The sequence below is a fragment of the Rhodofomes roseus genome (genome assembly GCF_022264815.1).
Source record: "Rhodofomes roseus strain CIRM-BRFM 1785 chromosome Unknown C8Q71scaffold_5, whole genome shotgun sequence".
NCBI classification, from domain to species: Eukaryota; Fungi; Basidiomycota; class Agaricomycetes; order Polyporales; family Fomitopsidaceae; genus Rhodofomes; species Rhodofomes roseus.
The window spans coordinates 260,096-274,741 of NW_025952961.1; the positions used below are offsets into that span (position 1 = coordinate 260,096).

Sequence of the window (14,646 nt, forward strand, 5' to 3'; positions counted from 1 at the left end):
GATCCTGTCATCTACGAAAAATTGAACCACATCCGTGCGAGAGATGCCAGCAGACACGTACTCTGTGTTCACACAGATGGCCGCGAACCAGTGACCACTGCATCGCCCTATAAGCCGTTGAACGCCTGGATTTGATGGATGTACGACAGCTGGCCTGTCAATCTTGTGTCAACCAAGGATTTACTGCTGCAGAGTTTGCTGTGGAAGGAACGATTGGTGTATGTGCTGTAGGTTCAATATATAATGGCCTGGAGCCCACCAATGCGTAACACTGGACGCTGGACGTTGTGTACCAAACACACGATGTTTTTTTTTTTTTTTTTTTTTTTTTTTAGAGGGCTCTTAACGGAAGCCAGCAGCTGACAATTGGTCAGATCCGGATTCCAGCCAGCCAGCGGGTTCCCCCGCAATTGCAGTCCAGGGATAAAATGCGTTTACGCACGGCCTTACAGGGCCAGTGTGGGACTCAGTTATCCTACATCCCAGGTAACGTAGGTGTTAGGATTAATACCCACTAAAACCCTTTTAATCTTTGTCCAATCATCAGGGAGAGCAGTTTCGTCGTGTAGGGTACCACACCATGTACCAATGACTAGCGGCGGCCATAGAGCGTTCCTCCCGTATCGTTTGTTTGTCATAGCTATATCAAGATGGAGCCGACGGTTGATTATACATCCCCATCTAGCGCGGATTTCTGGTCCTGAGTGAGTCCAGCCATCATCTATTGCGTGGCCAATGGTTCGTTCACAACGTAGACACCATATGAGGTACGCAGCTTCGGAAATCAGTATGCGCCACATACGTTCTACAAATGGTCTCCGTTTCTTTTTAGGGGAGAGCCACTGGCGTATTCCGACACTGAGGATGTCGTTAAGGTCGGGCTTGGTCCAGGTGGCTTGTTTACACCGCCATAGGTTACCAGCCATTGCCCAGATCTCCTGTTGGCCTGGGGCGGTGCATTCAGTAAGTACGTGTGCCATTGAGTCAACGGCACCACAGTATTGACATATGGCTCTATCTTCATATCCTGGTATTTTAGCCCAGAAGCGTCCGACACGGAATGCACTGTGAAGGCATTTCCATAGGAAGTCAGAGATTGGCAGGCGGAAGTCGTGGTTTCGTATGCTTTTCCATAGGACGTCAGCGGTAATAAGGCTATCTGAGTTAAGGTTGACTTTGGCAAGCACTGCGTCGATCGTGGTTTTCGTTGATCGACGTTCTTCGATGGGGCGCCTTTGTAGGATAAGGCGGTAGGCAATACGTTGCGACATGGTCGATAACTTAGCTCCAGATAGCTGGAGGGTCTGGTCGATGTTCAAGGAGACCGTCTTGAGGCCGCTATTATCTATGAGGTGTTTCACAAGGTGGCGTCCTTTGTCTATGATGTTCCAATCTTCGTGGGTACTAGCCATTCTAAATGTGGTGGGGGCGCAGCGCTGACGGAGGACGTTTATTAGGTCTTGTAGTGCGAGTTTGTTGCTGATGCCTAACCAGTCAACGTCCTCCCATCGCTGTAGGTCTTTACACAGGACGTTACGCATGAAGAGAGATTCGCATACAAATCGGATCGGTACGTCTCTCGGGATAAGTTGTACCGCGTATGCTACTGCGGTAATCTCACCACTCGTTAATAGGTCTACTATGTTGTCTAGCGGTCGTACTAGCTGGGCAGCGGTTTGCTGGTCTAACTCAGACATGAAGATACCGCTGCCCTCTGGGGCTATGCGGGACTCGCCGTGCTTAAAGGAGCACTTGGCTTCGAGTGCGTATGCTGTAATTGTTTGGAAACGTGTGCCTTGTCGCTGACGCATATTCGGTGTGGTCTCGAGGCTGTTATCATCCATGAAGACACGGAATATTTCAGAGATGCCGCCTCTCTCAGTGACAGAGGGGTTGAATACAGCTTCGCCGTCCTTCTTCTTGAATGCGGCGCTATTGTTGTCATGTCGGCGTGGAGTGAGGGTGAGCCCGTCGGGCACAGGATTCACCGTTGGATTCCATTTGTCGGTCAGGGAGGTGAGTAGGCGGCGGGCTGCTTCAACACAGTTAAGTGTGTTCTGACAGCCTTTTTCCTCGGCATCTTTGCATGTCGTGCATGAACATACAGGTGTGTCTGGTGGGAGAACTGGGATGAAATCATGTCTAGCTAGAACCATGATGTCTGATACGTATGTAACACCATGGTTACGTCGCAGACATTTGCTAAGGTTAGTGTTATCCAGACGTCGTAGACGTTTTGTCGCACTGATATGGTACCATGCGGGGAGTTTGTTCTTCAGTTCATTGCTTAGTTTTAATGCTCCGAAGGAGGTCTTATGTTTCTTAGCAGTCTTCAAAAGTTGCTTTATATAATGCGGTAGGGGAGATGCTGCGTGCACTGCCGGGTTCCAATTCTGTAAGAAGGTATTGATCTGTGCTGATGACTGAATGGCTCCGGCTGAGCGACTGACTTGGAGTGCGATCAGGATATCGAAGATGAATGCCCAGTCGGGTCGGGAGTCTGTTAGGATGAGATATTTACGGAGCCATGTAAGTTCGATGGCTTCGTTTCGTGTATGGATGTCCAGTATTTCTAATCCGCCTTTTGAGATAGGGAGGTGGATAGTTGGTAGGTTGACTAGAGGCGTTCCGTTCTTCCCCCAGACAAAGGTTCGGATCTTTTTTGTGAGTTCCTTTTCCACTGTGGCGGGCATGCCTTGGACCGTCGTGAGGTACTGGGTTATGCCACCCGGTCCCATTTGGATGATATGTTTCTTACCTTTCAATGTCGGGTTACAGCGGCCCCATCGCGTCAGGAATTTATCGACTTTTTCTAGAGTCGGTGTCCAGATAGCCGCCGCGCATGTCTGGTTGCCTATCCACGCTCCGAGGATGCGTACCGCCTCCCCGTCCTTCGCTATGTGTACAAAGTCTGGGATGGTTGGAGCATTGCTCATGGGGTCTATGCGGCGAGTTCTGATGACCTGGCTGCGATATTCAGGGGATCCGATTGGTATGATTTCTGTTTTACCGGAGTTGAAGCGTGCTCCGGATGCTGTGCACCAGTTATTGAGTATCTTCCACAGGTCTGACCAGCTATCACATTGAGCAAGAAATGTCGAGGTGTCATCTGCAAACAACGAGGTGATCACGCGGTCCATAAGGCCAGGGATTTGGAATCCACGCAGGTTAGAGCATCGTAGAGCGCAGGCTAGAGGTTCGATTGCAAGATCGAACAGTAGGCAAGAGAGTGGGTCGCCTTGGCGGACTCCTCGGAAGACCCGGTAAGGTTTACTAGTCTCGCCGTTAATGATTATTACCGTTGTTGCGTCCTTATATAGGTTCTTGACTTTGGTTATGAAGGATTCAGGGAGACCCATTGCTCGTAGTATTCGCCATAGGTAATCGTGTTTTATCTTGTCGTAAGCTTTCTCTTGATCTAATGCGACGATTACTCCATTGTCTTCAGTTGCTTCTGCATAGTCTACCATAGCACGGCACAGCTGTGTTTGATCAGAGATTTGTCGTCCCGGTATAAATCCTGCTTGGTTCGGGTGAATAACTGTTTTCACTACCAATCCAAGCTTCGTAGCCATGATGCGGGTGTAGAGTTTATAGTCGGTATTCAATATAGTTATGGGTCTATAGTTGCTGATATCCCTTTTATCTTTCTTTTTATAGATCGGGCACATCCATCCATCCGCAAATCCACACTTTGGGTCAACACCGTAGGTGTCGATGTCATCTAGGACGTATTGGAGATAGGCGTTACTGTTGAATGACGCATCATCATCTGCAGGTTCATCATCTTGAAGCAGTTTCCAGAATTCGTATGGAATTCCATCAAGGCCGCTCGCTTTACCCGTCTGGGCTTTTTTAAGTGCGTTTTGAATGTCGTTTATGCTTATTTTAGACTGGAGCGTTTCGCTATCTTGTGTGCTTAGGAACTGCTGAATGTTGTTTGTTGCTATAGATATTGCCGCTTCGCGCGTTCCATCATTGACCTGGTTATCGTCGCTGGTTTGGAGAGAATCATGGTATTGTCGGGCAAGTTCGGCCATATCGGATGAGCGTCGAATATAGACTTGGGAGTCGGGTTTCCGTAGTGCGTAGATGATATCTCTCGGACTTTTGTCTTTATTGATGTTCGACCAATACTTACTGAGGGTCTCAGCGTTGAGAGCGTAACGCGCGGTCGTAGCTTCTCGGATATGCTGATAACGTTTTCGTTCCAGCTCTATGACTCGGTCTAACATTACCGCTGCTTCAGTTTGCAGCGACGCTGAGGAGCCGAATGTAGGGTTCGCTTGTATTTTGTCTATCGCAGCAGATAGTCTTGTGATCGCCGCTGTGAGTTTTGGGGCTTTCTTCTTCATGATATTCTTTGCTAATGCGATCGTTTTGTTCTTGAAGGTTTTGTGAACTGATTGAGCGTTACAGTCAGGTGAGCGTGTTCCGCAGTCATGCAGGACCTTCACCTCTTTTAGAGCACGGTTACCCATTGCTTTGATGTCCTTCATGAAGGACTCGTCATGTAGCATGGTGAGGGGGAGAGTCCAACGTCCCTTCCCTATAAACGGAGCTTGTGTGGTGCTAAGCATAGCTGAGGCTAGCCGGTGGTCCGTAGGGACGCCGGTGGATCGTATATTCCATACTTGAGATGATCGGAGAGTTCGTTCAGTCACATAAATCCGATCGAGGCGTGAGCGAACGTCTGAGGCGCGTTGCGGGAATGTAAAATCGCATTGTGTTGGATTAGTTATGCGCCATCCATCCTTCATATGGAGTTTGTTAAGCAGCTGTTGTAGGTGCTCAGTTGCCGATGGGTTATCCTCACGTGGGGGGAGTCGGTCGATGGGTTCTTCAACGACGTTGAAGTCCCCTAGTAGTACGTCAGGGAGCTTATGTCTATGATTGGAGTAGTATTCTTCAATCTTCAGCCAGAATTCTGAGTTAGCAGTAACGTCATTTGGGGCATAGACGTTCAGAAAAGTGAGATCTTCTTCTTTATGCCAGTGTATGGTCATAGACATAGCTCGTCCTGGTATAATAGTCGTAGCGTCGTGCTGGGCCGTATCTACAAGTTCTCTGTTAAGAACAAAAGCTACACCGCCCACGTTGTCCTCATTGGTTTGTGCTGATATGACAACCATGCGTCTCCCATACTGTCTATGTAGTTGGTCAATAGTCGTATCATTTAGATGTGATTCTTGTATTGCTAGAACCCCAATCTTCTCAGTACGTATAAGCTGATTAAGGACATTCCATTTATTGTTGACATTGCCAGACAGGTTCCCTCTGCCGTTCATGTTCAATGTTGCCACATTCAGCGTGGCTCGCGTATTACGGCCCTTCTTAGATTTCGTCGATGCCCCTGGTTTGTGGTTACTCAAACGCGTACCATCTTCCATTTGTGACGCTGCTAAGGAGTCATGGAAGATTGCCCTGCCGTCCGATCCTTCCGACGATTCATTGGGAGTCATTCGGGCAGGAGGCGGTGTCATCCCTTGTCGTCGGGAGGGAGTGTTTCCGGTTGCCATGTGAACGTCCGTGGTGTTATGTGTGTTGTTGTAATTGTGCGCCGCTGCTATCGTTCCCGCCGCTACAGCGATCCACGGCGGGAGGGGACTACTCCTGAGCCCCACAGGTGACATGCTAATTCATTATATAGAAGGAGTTTGCTTAAGCCTCTCGGCGGGGCAAGTCTCCGAGTGCCCTGAGGTGAGAATGGAAATTAACGGAGATTTATGAGTACGCGCTGACAGGCTTTCCTGTCCCGCTTGAAGCGGTCAGTAAGTGTGGGCCTTGAGCGCGGTCATCCGCTTTATCGATGCATCTGCTGGAGCGTTTTTATTATTATTTATTATAAGTTTTCTTAGCCGAATGTTTTCTTATTACAGTAAGTGTGATCGGTGGATGCATCGCAGCGTAGTGTTTGTGCACCGAATTTGGTATTGTTTTAAGCGCAATATTTGTGGATACAGAGTGATGGTACAGCGTAGTACGACTCGAGACGATCATGGCTAAGGAACAGTATATAGGTGAAAACGGGGAGCAGCAGTCGTACTACATGAGACAGGAAGACAGGTAGAATAGGGATGGGATGATATTCAGAAGTTGCCATTTCCACGTCCACGGCCACCTCGGCCGCGCCCGTTACCACGACCGTTGCCACGGCCATTGCCTCTGCCTATCGCGGCGTTGTGCTGGGGCGGTGGTTGGGCCATCTGTGGTGTCTGTAGGGGCGGCTCATGCCAGCCGATCGTTCGGCGTACAGGACATGCACCTGCAATGTGTCCGAGTGAGTGGCAGTATCCGCACCAGACTCTGCTTGTGAAGGGCTCAGGGTGGCCAGCGATATTCGACCCGAATTGGTGAAGCTTGAGCTGGCTGCTAAAACGCAGCCAGTCGCGACGGTCTGACGTCGGCGGCCTGACATACAGAACTGCTACAGGCTCAGTTGTGTTAGTAGCGACGCGGCATTGAATAATATCGACATCTATCGAATCTAGGATGTGGTTCAGGGCATCGATCCGCGACGAGCCACTCCACATCCCACCGCGAGAGATATCGCGCGTGAGGACGTCATAGGCTGTGTCGAACAGGTCGGTTTCGAGGAGGGCTCGGCGAACGAGCTCCTCGTACTCGGCTTTGGTTTGAGCGCCGAATCTGTAGATGAAGCGGAACATGCCACACAAGTGGGGGTTCGAATCACGCCAAAAATCGAAGTGAAGGGTTACAGGCGTTGAATTGAGCCAGCCAATATGAACAAGAGCCGCAATTTTGGGCAGAGGAATGCCCCGCGCCAAGTACCAGAACGGCTCGGTGTTCATACCGTGGAAGCCCGCGACAGAGTAGGCTGGGAGAATGAACGTACCAGGGATCAGCAAAGTGCGTCGGAAGACGTCGAGCATAATTTCGATGCGAGTACTGACCCCTGGTTCTTCGGTGCCGTGTAGAGGGATCTGGACAGCTAGCACGGTTTCAGAGGCGTCGAGGGCGTTCCAAGAATCGCGTTGGCCTGCTGCCATGCCGCGTCCCTTCCAGCAAGAACTGTCGCCTTGTACTTGGCGCCACGAGGCAGTGGGTGGAACGACAAAGTCTGGGTCGAGGGCGTCGACGTCGAGAGGGACAAAGGCGTTGTTCGGGCCGTCGTCGTTCGAGCTTTGGGAGGAATTCGAGGCAGAGGCGGCGCGACTCTCGCGGCGTTCGCGGCGGAGGAGGCGGCGCCGGATTCGGCGGCGCGTGTGAGAGGAAGACGTGGGCACAGGTGTGTCAGGCCTAGTAGCATCGATCATCTCTACTTCTTGGATTGAGGGCGTGCGCAGGGACGATCGCGGCGAGACGTTACCGATGATGCTGCTGCTATCTCCCACCTCGGACCAATGATGGCCACGGGCCGGCGCGATGGGGGTCGCCGGACGCCTGTTCCTGCGAGGGGTAGGCGTGCGCGGTGAGCTAGAGGGAAGCGAGGACGGCGGGAGAGGGAAGAGCGGAAGGATGTCGCCGATGTCGGAGAGGACGTCGTCGTCAGAGGTGTCGACAGAGACGCGTGTTCTAAGGCCATTGTGACGATGTCCCGACGCAGGGGCGCGACTTTGCGGCTGGGAAGACCTTTGGCCCAGAGGGGACAGGAGCATCTCGACGAGCTCAGAGTCCGATATGTTTACGATGTCGGTGTCAGGCGTGCGGGCATCATCCAAGACACAGGGGTGAGAGGGTGACTGCGCGTTAGGACGGGCGGAGATGTTTGTGCTGGGCGAAGACGCAGAGGGACCGGGGGTGGCCTCTAGGAGGGGAGAGGCGACAGGTGTGGCTACAATCACCTGTGCGTTCTGCTTGCGTAGTTCGACAGAGGGAGCGTCCTCGTTGCCAAGGTCTTCCTCGGCGCGTCGACGCTTACGGGGGGCGCTGCCCTGGTCATCAGCCTCCATAGGTGGGTCCTCGAGCACGGCCCGGCGCACTTCTTTGGGACGTTGCGCATTGGTCCCGTGGCGGCCAGAGGTGGCAGCCTGGGCCTTTCCTTTCTTTTTGTGTGAGACGACAGTCCAGCCCGCCATCTGGTGAACAGACGCAGCAGCAGGAGGGGAGTCTATGCACTTGGTTAGTGATTTGTTATGGTCGGGTATGGCATAGTGCAAACCTTGTCTGCGGGCGATGGTCTCTGTAGCCGGGGAGGCTGGAGTGGGCGGTGACAACACAGGGCTATGTTGGGGATTGCCGTTTGCGTTCGCCTGAGATAGAGGCCCAGCAACAGCGGACGCATAGGAGAGACCGGGCGAGAGCCTCGGCGACTGCGACTGCGAAGTCATCGCTCTAATTGTCGTCGGGCTCTGAGGGCGGGCGATTTTTAGTTCCTATGTCTTGGTCATCGCGAGCATCAGATTGTTACTTACTTCGTTAGATGTCAGTGTAGGGCCATCGTGGCCAAGGACATGGTTCGGAGCAATGGTGCGGGACATATTCTTTAGTTGGTTTATTTGGGATTGAGCGAGATGGTCGAGAATTCAGAGCAGCGGGGTGAGCAGATAGCTGTAAGAGACGATGAGAGGCGAGTATGCGGGAAGCGAGCAGAGACTGAGAGGAAGTCACTAGAGTGATGCCGTAACTCTGAGTCTTCCTCGCTATTTAAGGCGCGTTGGCGCGACGTTTGATTTGTCACTGGGCACGCTCGGATTGGACCAAGTCGTTTATTTGCTTTGCAAGGGTTCCAGCTAGTCAGCCGCAGGGTGAGCGTTGGGGTAGTGTCGTGTGGCGTGTGTTTATCCTCGAGAGGGGTCATTAACTTCAAGGATCTCATGGCATATGTGCCGAGGCAGCGGAAGGGAGAAGGTAGGGGCTGACCTATGTGCCGACGCAGCGGGAGGGGCAGACAGACAGAGGTAGAGGACGTACTGTTTTCGGGTCCTATCACAAGGCTGCCCATCATTACCGCGCGCAATCGCTCCCTCCATTCCCAAGTCAGCAAGGCAGTGGGCTGCGACGTACTGTCGGGGCACTAAGGGTCCGATTTAAATGGGTTTTCTGCATCGTTTTTCCTTCGGTTCCATCAGAGTTGGGAGTGCTGTCGACGCCGCGGCGGTTATCGTGGTTGCGTGAGACTCGTGCCTCGATGCCTCCCCGTTATGTTTGACCGGGGCATCGGTGTCAGCGTCGTTTTCTCGGTGTGTGGTCGTTTGTTGATACATGGATTAGGTCGATTGTCTTCCAGGGATATGTGGGATATGTGGTGCATATAACAGAATCTAATGCCGTAGTATGGGCCAAGGCGGGAGGTAGGGCAGGTGGCGGTAGTGTCGTGTCGCAGGCGTAGAAGCTCTTCGCTGAAGAAGGTTAAGGGCGCTTGTTTTCGGGCACCTTACTGCCTTAGCTGGTATTTGGCGTTAAGCTAGATTTGATCGGCGTGGTGGCGTGTTTTGGACCCGAGAGGTCGGCTGGAGCAGACGTAGAAGGGCTCGCTATAGACTTGACTTTATGCAGCGTCTTATCCGTCAAGGTAGAGTTCATTGATCTCCACAGATTCCGTCCGGAGCATCGTTCACTAGCACGTTACTGGTATGTCTACCGTTAATCACACTGCGGGGTGTTCATTTCGTACGTAGCCACAGCTCCATCCTCTCCGCTTGCTCCGCTTGCTCCTTGGTGGCCTTCTATGAGTTCTTTGGTCCTGGGGTCTTTCGCCATTCGTGCGCGAAGGCGCGTTATAGCGCTTGGAGTAATGTCGAATTCATACGGGTTAGAGCCGGGGTTCTGGAAATCAGGTTTGTTGACGAATGCGCGGTGAGGGCCTGGGAGGAGTGGTAGTGTGTGATAGACGAGTGTATGCGTGTAACCGTCTAGATCGCAGAGGCGGGCCCATGGGATCGGGACTTTGATATGTAAGCCGTCTTTGCTCCCGGTGAGCCGGAACGTGACCCAGTGTCGCATCATGGTCACGACCTTGGAGACACGCCCAGTCTCTATCACGTGACTGCCGGTGCGGAGGGTTACCACGTGACCTCTAGCCAACGGCCTTTTAGGTTGGCTATCGACTATCCACGTCTCCCGCCGTCCATCCTCCTCGAGCTCTGGGCGTGCCTCGACGACGATGTCGACTTCGATGGAGTATGCAGGCTGGTATGAGGTGCGTTTTCTCGATTTCTGTGGCTGGACAGCGAATACGGTTGATGACGACGCTCCAGGACGCGTTACGTGTTGCCCATCGTGATATGCTTGTATTATGGGCGATTGGGCAGGAGAGCTGCGTGTTTTTCCAGATGAGAATGCGAAGAACATCTGGTACGTTATGAGCGTTTATTTCATGGGGGCTCACCCTGATTTTATAGGTCAAAGCGTTTACTGGAACGTGACTTGACATACGGGCGGCTAGCCGTTTCATATTTCCTTCAAGAGGTTTGCAACATATAGCATGATTAGGAGCTTAGGATTATGGATTATGGAAGGGATCATGTCGTAGCATGGGCATTTACGGACGGAGAGGCCGTCTGCAGAAGACTTTCTCGGAGTGCAATGATTTATGGGACGCGTTTGATGTGCGCGTGATCGTGCCGTGCCATTGCACGTGGTTAGGGCGGTAGCTTGGCTGATCGGCTTGTCGGGTTCCGGGCGCTCAGACCCGGGCCGGGTGATCACGTGAGCAAGAAGCACAGCCTTCGTAGCTATGCGAGCTCGTCGTGTCCCGTAGCTGGCACACACTAAGTGGGGTCTTGATGTAGGGGCCGTCATGGCAGTCATCGCTAGGGTCAGATGGTAGCTCTGGGTCGCGGGGTACGGGAGTCGTGGGAGGGGAGGGGCAGCATGTGAGGTGCGTTCAGTGTTTTTTATGTAGTCGTCGCATCTGCGCAGTCAGGCTTGTCGTTGACAACAGTTGGGGGATACCCACGTGTGGGACACTAAGGACGGCTATTTCTCCTAGGTGAACAGTATATATGGGGCTTTTAATGCGATTTGGTGAAGCCGGGGCTTGCATCTGGTCGTTGCAAGGCTAGCGTTTATGCGACTCGGTTGTCTACCGGTTTAGTATGACTAAGGACCTCTAGCTTGGCTTAGCTAGCACTCCTCGAAAGGACGTGTAGGTCATGTATACAGTACAGGGACATCAGGCTATTGTCATAGCCGATGGTCGGGCCAGTGCGACGACTGTTGTGGAGATGACTTTCCAGCCCGCGACCTCTAGTCTGGTTTCCACCAGAGGGCGTTATAGTGCAGTTGGTTTCGCCTCCTAAGAGGTTACTTATCCCCTGGACCACGTAAAGGTCTGCACTGGACTCGTCAGCGACGAGCCCATCCAGGGGAAACACACGATGTTTCGAACCGGCCGGAGGGAAGAGAGGTCGTAAAGAGATCGCACTAAGGAACTCGGCGGTGGCGGCGGCAGCTTTTCTTGGCTACGGCCATCATATGGCTTCTGAACGTCCAGTCACAGCGAGTAAGAAGTAATCTGTCACGCCATTCAACAGCTGTATAGTGTGTAACACGCGTGACAAGCCATCAACGGGAAGCTGTGCTGTCTCCATGCAAGTTTCAGGCCAATCTCATCAGACGAGACACAGCCGCCAGGAACTTGGAAAGCAATATAAAGACAGACGATGGTACTGCGCCTCTCTAGCGGACGTTCCGGGAACACCCTTTGGTACTGGTTACTATCTTCATTTCAGTTTCTTCTACCACCCCTTTGCCCCACTTTCTAGCTCTTCGTCATGAACACCTTCTTCTTCGGTCTCCTCCTTGCATCGCTGTGCGGTCTTACGAATGCACTCTACATCCCTGTACCAGTCCGTCATGATGCTCAGGTCTCCTCCCGTGGAACTGGTGTCCACAACCCCGCCATTCGCTTGGTCGGGGCGTTCCGTCAGCAGGATGCAAACAACGACAGCGTTGTCAACTTCCAGGATACGGTGGTACGCCTGCCTTTCCTGCCAGTGATCGATGTCTCGGAGCCTTACTTGCACTGCTTTTCAGTATGCTACGAACATGACGATCGGTGGTCAAGGTATGTCTCAGATCGATCGTCTCACCTTACCTCTTGAATTCATGTTTATCTCGCTTGCAGATCTCCTCATCCAGTTGGACACCGGATCTTCCGATCTGTGGGTCAACCTCGAGGCCGGCGAAATCGAGTTCACGAACACGACCGACCTCCCGGCTGAGGAAGCATACGGCATTGGGCACATCACCGGCACGATCCAGTTCGCAAATGCCGAGTTGGGTGACAACATCGTTCCCAACCAAGGTATGACGCGTCATGAACATACAGGCAATACAAGCTGATCCTCGTTCATAGCGTTCATGAACGTCTCGAACGCGACCTCCTTCAGCACGATCTTCAATGACGGCGTGCGCGGTATCCTCGGTCTCGCCTTCGACGCGGGCTCGACCGTCCAGGGCACCATTGCCCAGGTCTACGGGGAGGACTCGACCCTCGGCCGCTCCTTCTTGTCGAACCTATTCAACCAGAACACGACCAAGCCGCTGTTCACCGTGCAGCTCGGCCGTACGGACGACCCGCAGTACACCGCCGAGGGTGCGTTCACCATCGGCGAATACCTCCCCGACTACGACGAGGTCCAGGACATGCCGAAGCTCCACCGCTTCCCGAACAACGGCACGGGCGCGGCGCCCCGCTGGTCGACTGTCATGAGCGGCATGACGATCAACGGCGAGCCCTTCCAGTTCAACGCGTCTGGCGTGCCCGATACGCCCGAAGGCTCTGTTGTTGCGGTGCTCGATACTGGTTTCACGTTCCCGCCCATTCCCGGCCCCGCTGTGGAGGCGATCTATGGCGGGATTGCGGGCGCGTACTACGACACGAACAGCAGCCTCTGGATTGTGCCCTGCAACAAGGCGGCCAATGTTGAATTCCAGTTCGGGTACGTCAGCTGCTGCGGGGGAAGCTTCTATGTTTGCTCACTGTCTCGATCAGCGATATGTCTGTGCCGATCCACCCCTTGGATCTCACGACGATTGTCACGATCAACAACACCGAGGTTTGCGTGAACACGTTCCGGTGCGTGTATCTTCTCCTCGACTGCGCTGTCTCTGATTATTTGTGTACAGTCCGTCGACCTTCCCCGTGAACAACCAGTTCGATCTCGTCCTGGGTGATGCTTTCCTGAAGAACGTCTACGTCTCGTAAGTGATTATGATGATGGCTGAAGGTCTCTGCTGAGTGTTTTCTACACAGCTTCAACTACGGCGACATGTCCGCAGACGCTGTACCGTTCATGCAGATCATGCCCACCACCGACATGGATGCCGCAACGAAGGAGTTCGCCTCCGTCCGTGGGGCTATGTACGCCGAGGCCGCAGCCTCCGCTGCCGCGTCCTCTGCGTCGGCGTCTGCCGCTTCCGCATACGCTGCCCTCGAGTCTGGTAGCGCGTCCGTCCCGTGCAACGCTGGGGCGCCCACGACCACCCCGCTTTTCACCTCGGCGTGGTCGAGCTCGCCGTCGGCCGTCATGACCGATTCTGCGCCGGCCAACACGGACTCTCCGAGCCTGTATGACCCTAGCTCTGGAGAGGGCTCTTCAGACGCGACTCCTTCATCGAGCGCGGACGCTTCGTCTGCCACGGACGCGTCGTCGCCAGACTCTGCTTCTCCGGCCGCTACGACCGACGCTGCGACCGACGCGTCGTCGACGGATTCTTCTTCGCCTACCACTACCTCGGATGCGAGCTCGACGGATGCTAGTGCAACCGCCACTGATGCGTCTGCCGATGCAACTGCTACCCCCACCGATGCTTCTTCACCCACCGCCACCTCAGATGCGTCGGATGCAAGCTCGACGGACTCGAGTGCATCCACCACCGATGCGTCTACGGATGCGACTGCGACCACAACCGACGCGTCTGCGGATGCAACTGCAACGCCTACAGATACTCCTGCAGATGCGGCGACCACTACTGATGCGTCGGCAACGTCCACTGACTCCTCTGCGGACGCGACCGCTACGCCCGACGACTCGTCGGACAACTCATCTACTGGCTCGCTGCCCATTGACCCTTCTGCGTCTGCGGATGACGCTTCTTCCTCCTCGGACGATGGTTCCGGTTCGCTCTCCGAGAATCTGAGCCTCCTGGGGAGTCCCGAGAGTAAGCAGTCATCCTTCGGCGGCAACCTGTATGGGAGCAACGACTACGAGTACTCGCGACGGTTCCGCCGCTCGTATCGCGAGCCCACCAAGACCGTGCACGAGTGCCTCGCGCCCCTGATCGAGGATTACGGTGCATTCTTGTTCGCGCTCATCGCGGGCACGTTCATCATCTCGTTCGCCCTCTGCGTTGTCACCGTCTTCCTCGCGATCCGCAACCACACGCGCCGCGACGCCCGCAAGCGCGCTGCGTACCTCGTACTTGAGGCCAACGCAGAGGCAGAGGCAGACCCGGAGGCCGCTGCATACACTGCGACGTATCACTACACTGACGACTACTAAACGACCGACCAAACGACCGACTATTTCATGACATGACTCTTACATGAGGGCACTGGGTGTTCTGACGAAGCTCCTTACACATTTAACTTATTGTTATCTTTTGTTACAACCCTTCCCTGTCATTACGTACCTTCTCCTTCGCAATGGAACGCTCCCCGGAATTGTTTGTGTGCTGAGACCTGCGGCGACTAGATGAAGGAACGACACGCGTCTACTGAATGCAGAGGAAGGGTTT

General features: G+C 53.7%; 4 protein-coding genes across 4 annotated transcripts; 1 reads left to right on the forward strand and 3 right to left on the reverse strand.

Annotated features, from left to right (window-relative positions):
* Positions 1-470: 470 nt before the first annotated feature.
* On the reverse strand, positions 471-1,697 carry C8Q71DRAFT_703276 (uncharacterized protein; the record flags this gene model as incomplete). The annotated part of the gene is made up of 1 exon (XM_047920307.1): positions 471-1,697. The coding sequence occupies one exon, from the start codon at positions 1,695-1,697 to the stop codon at positions 471-473; it is 1,227 nt and encodes a 408-aa protein (XP_047781419.1).
* An 84-nt stretch (positions 1,698-1,781) lies between these two features.
* Positions 1,782-2,288, reverse strand: C8Q71DRAFT_674415 (uncharacterized protein; the record flags this gene model as incomplete). The annotated part of the gene is made up of 1 exon (XM_047919695.1): positions 1,782-2,288. A coding segment is annotated over one exon (507 nt), but the record flags the coding sequence as incomplete, so codon positions are not given.
* Positions 2,289-6,089: 3,801 nt separating this feature from the next.
* Positions 6,090-8,441, reverse strand: C8Q71DRAFT_721606 (uncharacterized protein; the record flags this gene model as incomplete). Its single annotated transcript, XM_047921467.1, has 3 exons — positions 6,090-8,071; positions 8,123-8,336; positions 8,376-8,441. The coding sequence occupies 3 exons, from the start codon at positions 8,439-8,441 to the stop codon at positions 6,090-6,092; spliced, it is 2,262 nt and encodes a 753-aa protein (XP_047781421.1).
* Positions 8,442-11,425: 2,984 nt separating this feature from the next.
* C8Q71DRAFT_744175 (aspartic peptidase domain-containing protein) lies at positions 11,426-14,590 on the forward strand. The gene is made up of 7 exons (XM_047922925.1): positions 11,426-11,879; positions 11,941-11,971; positions 12,032-12,211; positions 12,263-12,848; positions 12,902-12,985; positions 13,036-13,110; positions 13,163-14,590. The coding sequence occupies exons 1-7, from the start codon at positions 11,679-11,681 to the stop codon at positions 14,409-14,411; spliced, it is 2,406 nt and encodes an 801-aa protein (XP_047781422.1). The 5' UTR covers positions 11,426-11,678; the 3' UTR covers positions 14,412-14,590.
* Positions 14,591-14,646: the final 56 nt, after the last annotated feature.

Coding starts and splice junctions, on each gene's coding strand:
- C8Q71DRAFT_744175 (XM_047922925.1), top strand. CDS start 11,679: ATGAACACCTTCTTCTTCGGTCTCCTCCTTGCATCGCTGTGCGGTCTT. Junction 12,212..12,262: donor CAACATCGTTCCCAACCAAG/GTATGACGCGTC, acceptor CCTCGTTCATAG/CGTTCATGAACGTCTCGAAC. Junction 12,986..13,035: donor GTTTGCGTGAACACGTTCCG/GTGCGTGTATCT, acceptor ATTTGTGTACAG/TCCGTCGACCTTCCCCGTGA.